General features: G+C 44.9%; 1 protein-coding gene across 4 annotated transcripts in view; it reads right to left on the reverse strand.

Annotated features, from left to right (window-relative positions):
- The window catches only part of smg1 (SMG1 nonsense mediated mRNA decay associated PI3K related kinase), a 52,944-nt gene that overhangs the window by 16,926 nt on the left and 23,703 nt on the right, over positions 1-12,315 (reverse strand). For 3 of the 4 annotated variants that reach the window (XM_037475322.2, XM_037475323.2, XM_037475321.2), the window contains exons 29-37: positions 10,964-11,209; positions 10,261-10,412; positions 9,895-10,030; positions 5,883-6,027; positions 5,643-5,781; positions 1,820-2,038; positions 1,229-1,409; positions 564-725; positions 169-416 (exon numbers count right to left, since the gene is read on the reverse strand). In XM_037475322.2, the coding sequence (XP_037331219.2) occupies positions 169-416; positions 564-725; positions 1,229-1,409; positions 1,820-2,038; positions 5,643-5,781; positions 5,883-6,027; positions 9,895-10,030; positions 10,261-10,412; positions 10,964-11,209 (1,628 nt within the window). The remainder of the gene's footprint in view (positions 1-168; positions 417-563; positions 726-1,228; positions 1,410-1,819; positions 2,039-5,642; positions 5,782-5,882; positions 6,028-9,894; positions 10,031-10,260; positions 10,413-10,963; positions 11,210-12,315) is intronic. The other variant, XM_037475324.2, reaches the window with a different exon arrangement.

A 12,315-nucleotide genomic window follows, 5' to 3' on the forward strand; every position in this document is an offset into this window, starting at 1 on the left:
ATAATTGCACAACACAAATTTGATATGGAGACAGTGAAACATCTCGATATGGGAACGTTCCTCACACTATGGCATGATGGGTACGTTTGTGGCCAGGCTACTCCCGGACCCAATAGAACACTGCCTGGTGACAATGTGTGGAGACGCTGGTGGTACTCTGGCCACTACCTGAAGCACCATGGTCGGGTTGGCAAAGGACAGCTTCTCCACGATCTTGCTGTAACAGTCCTGCATCATGGCTTGGTCTTGACTGGAGCAGAAGGTTGCCAGCTCTTCTGGGGCCCCTCCTGGCTCGCCACTCTCTTGCTGCTGCTCCGCCACTTCCTCTTCCTCCTCCTCCAGCTGCTGCTCCCCACCAAGGCCCTTTCCCTGCATGCTGCCTAAGAAGGTGGGCAGAGCTGACCGAAGTTTACTCCCTGTCAACACAATTCAGATCCAGAGCATTTAACTTGGCAATAAACTTACTGAATAATAATCATCCTTTAAATGCCTTTTCCCATTTTCTTTCGACCAGTGGCAATCTAATGAATGAGACACGTTCTACACATTGCCTTAAAGAATACCTGCATTCTGAGTTTCCCCTCCCAAGGAGAGCGAGCCCACAATGGCCGGGTAGAGGATGAGGTGAGGGGAGTCCTGGGCCACTCGACACAGCAGGCTGCATATGCTCTGTCGGATGTAGGCTTCTGGGTGGTTGAGACGGGAAAAGAGCTGCGGTATGATACCTGAGGAGGAGGACAGCAGGGTTCATATGGGCAGCCAATAAAGATGCACTTCTTCCCTCAACTGTAACACTATACTCAAAACTCATCCTTGTAACATTGACTATTAAATAGATCTTATTTTCATCGTCTTCAAACAAATCTCAAAATAACACACACACACACACACACACACACACACACACACACACACACACACACACACACACACACACACACACACACACACACACACACACACACACACACACACACACACACACACACACACACACACACACACACACACACACTTGAGGATCTGGTCTATACATTTGGCCCTCAAACTGCACTGACGCGTGGCACTTAATGTAAACAGCAATATCAGAGCATCCCCCCAGTCACCGAGAGGATCCCAGGTCCACTCACACATATACAGGTAGTGAAGACAGCAAAAAAGCTTTCCAGTTAGGACGCTGTACTTTTAATGCTTGAAAAGCATCCCATTGTTCTGTAGTGTGACATACCCCTCCAGGGTGCAGTGGGGGTGGAGGCTAAGCCCAGCTCAAGCCCCTCCCTCAGTTCACCAGCATGTTTCACCAGCAAACGGAGGAGTCGCAGGGTTGCCATGACAATCACATCATCGTTGCTCTGCTTGCTGTTGTGATAGGACAGCAGGAGTTTAGGGTCATCCTCATCTATGGGCACCTAAAACACAGAGCAGACTTTTAGAATAAAGGCGGCCCTCAGTCCTTCACGGACAGGTCTGTAAAGAGGAATCACAGAACAATCCGCAGGGTTACACTCCGTCTGTCAATACAACTCATTTCATCGGATCAAGGCTGCATCAACCGTGAGTTTCACGGCCACGCATGGCTAGCAGTGCGATTACATCAAGGCTGGCATCGAACCTCCACAGGCGTTAAGACAGTTAGTGGGAACAACACAGCGAATCAAAACCCCGCCCAAATAATGGCTGGCAAAGGGAAAGCAGGAACGGAGCCCAGTTGAGACTGAAAGAGTATAGGTGAATCCACTATCGCACAGTTACTCGCTTTGACCACAACATCTGTGCCCCCATTGTCCCATTGAAAAGACCAGCAAAACCATGGCCTCACCTGTCCAGCATTGAGCTTTAGGAAGGTAAAATAGGCCTGGCAGGAGACCCGGTAGAGGCCAAAGATTCGGTCCACCACCCGTCTCCAAACCTTGATCAGACCATCTGTGACAGGCTGGCCCGCCTCCCCCAGCCAAGGGCACGAGCCTGTGAGCTGCCGCCAGATCACGTCCACCATGTCGTCCTCGTCGTCTTCCTGCTGCAGAGCCAGGTCCTCATCCTGGAGAGGATCAGCACAGTGTCACAAGTGCATGTTCAGGCTTTGTATTTACTCAAGACTTCAGGGACAATCTTCATTTGACTCACTACTTAAGTGATGAGCCTTTTTATTAGGGCCTGAGCCGACTGAAAGTCAGGCGAAAGCCCTATTGATATTGCAAGAATTCTTCTTCTTATTATTTCACCACTTCGATCGCACTTTTGGGGACTTCATCATGTTCAAAAACTCTTGAATTTTTGCAAGCGCTTCAGAAATGCGCAAAATTTAGATATTCTTCAGGTCCCGCAATTAGGAGAAAAAAAAGTACTCTCTAGCGCCCCCGTAAGTGCTCCCTATGTTAAAATTTTTTCCCACTTTTACCGATTGACCTGGAACCTTTTCACACAGGTGCTCTTGGATGCGCTCTACAAAGAAGTCAATCATGGTATGCAAATGCGCCTACCGTTTTATGTCCGCCATTTTGAATTTTGTGAAAAACACGAACTCCTCCCAGACGCTTGGTCCAATTTTTACGAAATCTTGATCATTGGCTCAATGCCATCAAAAGTTATTGAAAGAATGTTGATATCTCATTTTTCAATAGTTATGGACCAATGAAGTTTGTAGGGGTGTGTCCTGAAAATTGAAAGGCCTATAACTTTTTTTTTTCTAACGTCAATTCTCACCAAATCTTTAGGACATGTTCACATCCCCAAATTTTCTCAGAATATTTGACATTAGGGGGCACTATAGTGATTCTATATATTTTTTTGCATTTTCCTTCAATTTTTGCATTTACAAACGAACGAACTCCTCCGAGTTTAAATCCGATCCATTTCAAAATTTGGCAAGTTGATCCTGACAACTGTATGGTCAAAAATCAAGAGTTTTCATAAAACCGGGGCGTGATCGTGCATCCAGTTTGGACAATATTGGACAAAATGTAAAATGTTATAACTCCAAGGAACATTGATATTTCTGGCTAGAAATGTTTATTCATAATGCTTGTGTAGGCCTATAAGTAATGCCATGCAGTGATTTTCGAAAAAAGTATAGCGCCACCTATTGACTTAGGTCAATGTAAATTTCTACAGTTGGATGTCCCTCTCCTCGCCCTTTAATCTGATCCACTTCAAATCTGGGAATATAAGCCGTAAGACTGTGATGATAGGTTACAGTGAATATTGGGAGTTTTGGACCAACTTTGTTGCCGTGACGACGCCATCTTCGCATGAAAGTTCAAGCACATCTCCTGAGCCTCAGCACACTCCAAAACTCTTGAAAACCTCTGAGTGTCCTGCGTGATGACCTTTACAGACCTGATGTGGAGTTTTGGATCAAAAGCAAAAAATTGCCTCCATAGCGCCCCCTGGAAGTTTTCGACGAAGCAGCGCCAGCACCCTGTTTGACCTACAAGTATGCTAATTTTTTAAGAAATGTATTACAGGGAGACTTAAAAAAGTCTCTGAGGACTATGCTCTAAAACAAACAGGAAGTCAGTTATAATTTTTTTAGTGTGAATATTCCGTTTATTTTTGCAGGAGAGTGACCAATCCCATTTTAGTGACCTTTTGACTCTGCAATCCTATCAGAGAATATAGCTCTCCTGCTAAGCTGTTGGCCCCCGATGCTGGAGGCGTAAGTTTGAGTCCCTACGCAAGCATACTTTTTTTTGTTGTTCCTCCTCTTTTTAATCGCGTGTCCGGCTGATCTAAAGAACAAAGGGATTCAGTATACTCTCCTTGCTGAGGTTATTGACTTAAATTTGTACACTTTGGAGCAGGGGTGTCACACTCATTTCAGTTTAGAGCCAGCTACGGCTGCTGGGCACATACGAACGGCACCAACAGCTGACTGGGGGAGGGAGACGCGGGGGAGCTGGCGGTAGGCACTCTGCTGGCGGACGGGGCAGCGGAGTGCGGGGTAAACACCGACCAGCATGAATGAAGGGGGATTCAAAGGGTTTACAGTAAGGGTCCAGATGAGTAGATCAGTATAGTTGGATCAATAACACGTCAATGCACCAGCTGCTGTTGATCGCGAGTTCAACATATCAAACCATGACAAATAACACGGACAGTTCAATATAATTACATCTATGGATTTAAATACACGTATTCTGACACATACGGGCCACAGTCGCGCTCGTAGTCTTGCGTGAGTTTATGCTGTTATCGCGAGAGTTCGCCAGCTCTAACGTAATGTATTTCTGTTCAAAATAACCTCTATTCAGGTTTTGCACTTTGTACATCGCCCCAACTTATTTAATTAGACTCCTGATGTGACTTGAAATTGTGTTTATTGAATAATGCTGCAAAATATAGTCCCCACAGATCGCATTCTCTGCCCTGACGGAATGGAGACGATCCAACCTCTTTTAGTGTAATTTCGATTGCGCAATCATTTGTGAGACCGTGGCGTAGTGTGTATCTCTATGCCGTTAGTGGTTTAGATCCATGGTTCAAATCCTCAGTTTTTTTCTTCTTCTCGTTTTAACCCTGTGTCCAGCTGATATAAGAAACAAAGTTGCTTTTTAGATACTAAATATGCTCCATTCTTTACTGCACTTGGCTCCCATAATAAAGTTAAAGACTTAGTCACTTCTTATGATTTTAATGCTTCCACATTTGAATTTTGCTTGGTATTTCATCTAACCTGCCCCAGCACATGTTGTGATTAATTCTTTCTCACGGTGTCAAGTGTGTACCTTTTTTTTTTGCTCATTGCAACCCTTCTCTGCAAGGAGGGCTAACAATGCATGGTGCTATTCATTGGGTAAATAGCTTGTCATGCCACATATGAAAAACCTCATGGAGAGCAATCTTGCCTTGACTGAATGGGAGCGATCCAAATATTTTAGTGACGTTTTGATCATTGATTCACAACAAGTTCTGTGTTGTAGAGGTTGGCTTGATGCTTTGGAATCTGTAGACCTGGGTTTGTTATCAACCTGAATTGACAATCCATTGACAACATTGCTGGAATCTCCTCTGCCTTAAGATTGCAATATTACTTTTAGCTGAAAGTACATGGCTTAACTGATTCAATTTGAATTTACCAATATATTAAGCCCTGGAGGAGAAGCGAATCTTACTAAATGTATTCATTAATTCATTAAGCAAAGCTCTCTTCAGGAAGACAGCCACATGGTCATCCAGTGTGTGTAGTCAAAAGGTTAATCTTCTTCTTGATGGAGCAAAAGTGGTGTGATTAGCTGTCATCCTTTGCCTTGACTGAACGAAGGTAATCCTACATTTCATTGACTTTTTGCAGGTCTTTTGCACCTCGGCAATAGCCTAGTGTTGGTGGATTCCGTTTATGAAACCACAGACTCAGGTTTGAATACCAGCCCCAAGAGTGAATTATTTAGTCTCTTTAGTCTCTTTTTGAGCCGCGTGTCCGGCTGACCGCTGCCCCTCCGACATGCAAGGGGAGGCGAAGGCCCATTCATCGCTGCTCGCAGCTTTAATTTGTTTAGTTATCCGATTGTGTGTACTAATTCATTGTTGAAACTTTACCAGCACCACCATCCATCCACCCTTTAAGCAAAAACACATCACACTCCATATGCACACACTCACAACATAGTCTTGTAGAGTATAGCTATCTGTTCGCAGCAAAATACCTGTATGCCAGTAGGTCGACACATGGCCTGTCCCAGAATGCTGAAGATGGTGTCCTTGTCTTCTTCACTGGTGGTGGCTGGTAGCAGCTCTTCTATCTCCTTTTTTTCCCCAGAAAGAAGAGGCAACCCCTCCCCTTGGCTGAGAAAAAAAAAAGATGTACACAGTTTCTTAGGTTGATGAACTGACAACACCACAACATTGTGAAGCATGAACTGCATTAAATCCCAGCTCTTACACACCTGGCATTATCCACCACCTTCCTGCCCCAGCGGTAGGCCCAGCTGGCCAGCGCTGCCCAGGACTTAGCCATCTCTGGAGCCAGGCTGGTGGACATCTGGTAAAGTTGGCCCAACACAAAGTCCGGCTCCCCAACTCCAACACTCACTGCACAGGGTAGGAGCAAAGAACCCTCCATCACTTAAAGACAGGTGCATACATTTGAGCACACAAACAGAAAATTCACATTATTAACTAGCCTTCTTTTACAAAAATGCTTATAGCCTCTGATGAGTGTCTGGATTTTTGGACCATTCTTTCTCACATCTTCAGTTCAATAAGATTCTTCAAGTCATTCCAGGAATTTTCAATTATATTCATGTGTGGGCACTGGGATTGCCATTCCAGAACATTGCAGTTGTTCTTGCTCTGCATAAATGCCCAAGTTGACTTGGATCAATGTTTCGGGCCATTGTCCTGTAGGAAAACAGACAACTCCGCCGGAACTTCAGCTTTGTTACAGATTTGCCTCATCAAAGCAGTTTTTGCCAAATCAATCTCCCGTACAGCTGTTCTTTGTGCAATTGGTTGAGCAATGCAGAGTCAGAAGCCATATAATTCCACACGTTACACTGAGGAATTGGTCTTTGTGTGATACATTAACAGTATGAAAAAGGTCAAGTAAAATAAGAAATATAAAAGTAAAATATAAGCAGCATACAAGTAGGGTACATTTATGTCCCCTACCATGGTGATAGAAACCACTGTGCAAAATGTTTCAGGGATGAAGTATTTGGGTCAATGGGGCACTCCGACTTGGGTGATGAGACCAACTGCAGACAGGAAGAAAACGTGGCGCAAGGGCATGGTCCTAAAAGGCTGCAGCCTCCTTCCAGAGAGAAGGGGCTCAAAGAGGGGCGAGAGAGGTGAGCTACAATCCTTCCTGCCCGCCTCAGTGTCCTGGAGGCAAACAAGTCCTGGAGGGACGGCAGAGTGGAGGACATGCTGCTGCCTGCTCTTGTCCTTGGCTGCAGCGTACCACACAGTGATGGAGGAGCAGAGGATGGACTCCATGATGGCAGTGTAGAAGTGTACCATCATTGTCAATTGCAAGTTGAATTTCTTCAGCTGCCTCAGGAAGAACATCCTCTGCTGGGCCTTCTTGGTGATGGAGCTGATGTTCAGCTCCCAACCCAGGTCTCACACAGGTTGTCATAGGCCCCTATTGTGCTGGGAAGGGGGGACTGGTGGGTGTGACGGCTGTGGATGAGTTCAGGACCGCAGTAGGAATCGTTCAGCTCGTCCAGGCGGAGGTTGTTCATGAAGTGGGGGGCTTTGGGCTTGTAGTTGGGAATCCTTCTGAGGCCTTTCCAGACTGAGAAATAATGGTCTGTATTTGGAGAGTTCTGAGGAGTCCGTGTCGGTACGATCCAGTTTCTGGTTGCCGAGCGTCCGCTGCACGTTGGCATGCAGAGGAATGTAAACACCGACCAGCATGAATGAAAGGGGATTCAAAGGGTTTACAGTAAGGGTCCAGATGAGTAGATCAGTATAGTTGGATCAATAACACGTCAATGCACCAGCTGCTGTTGATGAAAAAACCGTCCTCCGCTCTGAGCAGCTAGAAGTGTCCGGTATCGAAGCCACGTCTCCGTGAAGCACAAAACGGAAGATGAAAAAGGTGTTTAATTTTAGTCTCATTTAATAGCCATATTAGACTAAAATGTAATTAGTTTTTGTCAACAAAAACTAGACTAAAACTAAGGATTAAAATTACTAAATGTGACTGAAACTAACATTCATTTTCATCTAAAGACAAAGACTAGAATAAAAAATAGCTGCCAAAATTAACACTGCTTCAATTTCCTAGAAAGAGGAAAGCACTGAAACCTTGAGGATAACCTTTTGGTAGCCTTCCCCTGAAACCATTTTTTGTTTTCAGATCATCTGAAAGTTTTTTTGATGGCCCCATGTTGCCACTGCTTCGAGGGGAATCAAAAGAGAAGCCAAACTTGCCATTGGCTTCCTTAAATACCCTGTCTAATGATTGGATGCACCTTCCTATGGAAATGAAGGTGTAATGAGCTAATGAGGCAAACTATGTATGGCAATAAATCAGCACTGAGTAGTATTCAAATAAAATTATTAGGGTTCCCAGACAATCGCATTAGATTTAAATTCCACACAACTAAATACTGCTCCACTAAATATCTTTGTCTGGAAAACACCCCAGCACTCGGGGTCAACTAGAAAATGAATATACTATTCTGTGTTATTATATTGTTTTGGACACCCAGAGGGGTGACTTAACTTTTGCACACGACTAATTCTCCAGAGCTTTCGGATTTATTCACATTTCACTGGAACTCAAGTCAACCTGCGTTCGCTTAACTTAGAGACATAGATCAAAGAAGTTGCACATGTAGGCATTCCGAGTGTCAAGATCCCACAACTTTAGCAAAAAGGTAATGTTTAGTTTGGCAGCTTAGAAGAAAACCGTAGGTTCTATTCACTTTAGTGAGGGCATCCCACCACACAGAAGCCTTTAAGTGTTCATGACCCGTTGTTAAGCCCCGACCCCTGCAGCTCCTCCAACAATCTATAAGAGCTCCTCTAGAGCCCCCTCCGTCACCGAGTGCACCCGCTGAAGTAGAAATGTATATACACTCACCGGCCACTTTATTAGGTACACCTGTCCAACTGCTCGTTAACACTTAATTTCTAAGCAGCCAATCACATGGCGGCAACTCAGTGCATTTAGGCATGTAGACATTGTCAAGACAATCTCCTGCAGTTCAAACCGAGCATCAGTATGGGGAAGAAAGGTGATTTGAGTGACTTTGAACGTGGCATGATTGTTGGTGCCAGAAGGGCTGGTCTGAGTATTTCAGAAACTGCTAATCTACTGGGATTTTCACGCACAACCATCTCTAGGGTTTACAGAGAATGGTCCGAAAAAGAAAAAACATCCAGTGAGCGGCAGTTCTGTGGGCGGAAATGCCTTGTTGATGCCAGAGGTCAGAGGAGAATGGCCAGACTGGTTCGAGCTGATAGAAGGGCAACAGTGACTCAAATAACCACCCGTTACAACCAAGATGGGCATAAGAGCATCTCTGAACGCACAGTACGTCGAACTTTGAGGCAGATGGGCTACAGCAGCAGAAGACCACACCGGGTGCCACTCCTTTCAGCTAAGAACAGGAAACTGAGGCTACAATTTGCACAAGCTCATCGAAATTGGACAATAGAAGATTGGAAAAACGTTGCCTGGTCTGATGAGTCTCGATTTCTGCTGCGACATTCGGATGGTAGGGTCAGAATTTGGCGTCTACAACATGAAAGCATGGATCCATCCTGCCTTGTATCAACGATTCAGGCTGGTGGTGGTGGTGTCATGGTGTGGGGAATATTTTCTTGGCACTCTTTGGGCCCCTTGGTACCAATTGAGCATCGTTGCAACGCCACAGCCTACCTGAGTATTGTTGCTGACCATGTCCATCCCTTTATGACCACAATGTACCCAACTTCTGATGGCTACTTTCAGCAGGATAAAGCGCCATGTCATAAAGCTGGAATCATCTCAGACTGGTTTCTTGAACATGACAATGAGTTCGCTGTACTCAAATGGCCTCCACAATCACCAGATCTCAATCCAATAGAGCATCTTTGGGATGTGGTGGAACGGGAGATTTGCATCATGGATGTGCAGCCGACAAATCTGCGGCAACTGTGTGATGCCATCATGTCAATATGGACCAAACTCCCTGAGGAATGCTTCCAGCACCTTGTTGAATCTATGCCACGAAGAATTGAGGCAGTTCTGAAGGCAAAAGGGGGTCCAACCCGTTACTAGCATGGGGTACCTAATAAAGTGGCCGGTGAGTGTATTTCAGAGCAGAAAATAAGTAAACAAGTATATTTGTATACTTCGAAGCAAAACAATGGTTTAAAGGGAAGGCTTCTCTTTTCTCTTCCTTTGATAAGTATGTCAGGGCAGCCAATATTTGTAGCATCTCTGTGGACTGCAAATGTCACCTGAGGTCTCTGCGATAATGTAGGGAATCCCCTGGTCCTCAAGGGGGAGCTCAAGCAGAGCAGCAATATTCCGGCTCAGAAGCGAAAGGCTGCCCACAGCATTGGACGAATTCCCAGCTCCAGACCTCTTTACCACCTGAAGCAAAAAACGTAATTGCAAGTTGAAACTAAAAGCATTGGCTTTTCTTGTATACTTGTATGCTGCTTATATTTTTCCAAACCTTTCTGTGCATCTCAAAGCTAAAAATGACCGCTGCTCACACATAAATGGGACAACATGCTTGGATGCATAAAGAACTCCATTTCGAAAATGCAAATGTCAGGCTTCTATCATGACGGTAGCGCGGTGTTGAAATGTGAGCATGCCTGTTTAAGCTGAGGCGTCATGTCCTTCCAGTCGGCCAGCAGCCATTTGCTCAGTGTCAGCAACGAGCGGCAGGCGGCCCCTTCGTTCTTCCCCAGCTGGCAGTAGGACAGGGCTGCCCCGCTCAGCATCTCCATGGCCGCTATCGACTGGCCTGAGGACAGAGACAACATTACAACACACTAGAGACGTTTGGTAATATACGTGTTGGGAGGGATCCAAGTTGTGTGATTATTGTGTAAACTGGTGACCTATAAAAACCAGTGACACATTGGGCTAAAAAGGTCACCAGTTGAACCAAAGCACCAATTGCTTCTACACCTCTGGACGAGCACACAAGAACAGGAAGGTGGTGCTGGTAAAATTAAAATAAAACAATAATTACGCTGAATGCTTTTCAAGTAGCTTTTAAAGAATAAACAAGCCAAAATAGTTTCCTTACTGTTAGATTCAACGTTCAATTCATCATAGATTTTTTGTTCTGATATGTGATGTTTGAATACGATTTATCAATCAAAAGTCTTTAAACAAACCTTCAGATAAAAACCGTCAATGCACACCATAAAGCTGACAGCCAACCAGAAAAATGTGGCAAATCTGAGAGCCTTGTAGCGCCTAAGATCTGTTTTCTCCAGCAGGGACAGTTAATAGCTTCCCACCACTTTCAGTTGCTACAGTGGACCTTCAAAGACTACTGTTGATCACCTGCAGTTCTCAGGACTTTGGCTTTTTCGATCTGCAGCTCCGGTCCCCACTTCTCTCCCAGAGTGCCCTCCAAGGTGAGATGCCTGAAGGCCTGGTTAAGCTCATCCTGCTGATCCTCTTCCTGTGTACTGTCACTACATTGGCTGAGCAGACGGGATGCCAGGGCGATGTTGCCTTTTTTCCGAGCAAACTTGACAGCGGTCAGACAAAGCTCCATTAGGTGGCCATCTATGGTGGAAGAGAAACCTGGAAAAGAATGGACATGGCACAATGTTAGAGCCTGAAGGAGACAAAAACAGGGATTTTTGTCACTTTAGATATCTGCCCTATGCAAACATTTCCCATTGCTTTCTATTGGTGAACAAGCAGTGGGCATGCATTCTGAAGAGGTTTGAGTACATTTAATGGTTTTGTCAAAGCAGAGACAACAGGTCAGAGCTGGAAACTTGAAAACCAGCCAGCGGGTTAAACCTTCGCCGCAACAGCAACGGAGAGAGTTGAGACAGGTAGAGGACAGGTGGGGGTGTCACACCACCATTTTAGGAGACGTAGATGGAATCACATCCACCATGCTAACATCCATTCAATGCAGTGTTAGAAAAGGGGGGCGCCCTCCACTCCCGCCGTGAAAAAGTTTGCAATTTAAAAAATAGAGCGCAACTACCATACTACCCCGTTGCCCTACTAATAAACCCCACCCTCCCCCGGTCGACTGAACTGTTTGAAGTTGTAAACATCCACCATGCTAACATCTATTCAATGGAGTCTCCTAGTTAGGCTAAACCTTTTCTTTACGAGTTTCAAGCTGCCTTTAGACAACTAATACATCCCATACAGAAAATGTGTCTGAATGCTGAAAACATTACAAAGGCGTGAACTTTTCAACTAGAACTTGTATGACAGTATTAAGCAGGTGTGAATTTTAATAAGATGTTAGACAGGGAATTGTGAGCCAGTTACACTAAGGAGCATCTAAGGCAAAAATTAAATAAATAAATAAAAAAAATCAACATTTTATCCATAATACAACTTTCCTCAATTTCTAATTGTTTAAACAGACTATAGTGGTTGAAAGGATTTTTGAAAAAAATAAACTCAAAGGCCAGAGCAACCCAAATGCCAATGCACCTGGTCTAGTCACTTATGGTGCGTTTCCACCGAGCGGTACGGTACGGGTCGGGTCGGTACCCTTTTATTTGTGTCTCCACTGAGAAAAGTACCAAAAATCCGCACCGTACCGTACCACTTTTTGGGTACCCTTCCGTTGGGGTACCTGGCACAGTTGTTTGGTACTAAAGAGTGGAGCTAGACTCACTGCAGAACGTTGATTGGTTGAAAGAGTGTCGTCATTT

Source organism: Pungitius pungitius, chromosome 12, assembly GCF_949316345.1.
Source record: "Pungitius pungitius chromosome 12, fPunPun2.1, whole genome shotgun sequence".
In the NCBI taxonomy this organism is placed as follows: domain Eukaryota; kingdom Metazoa; phylum Chordata; class Actinopteri; order Perciformes; family Gasterosteidae; genus Pungitius; species Pungitius pungitius.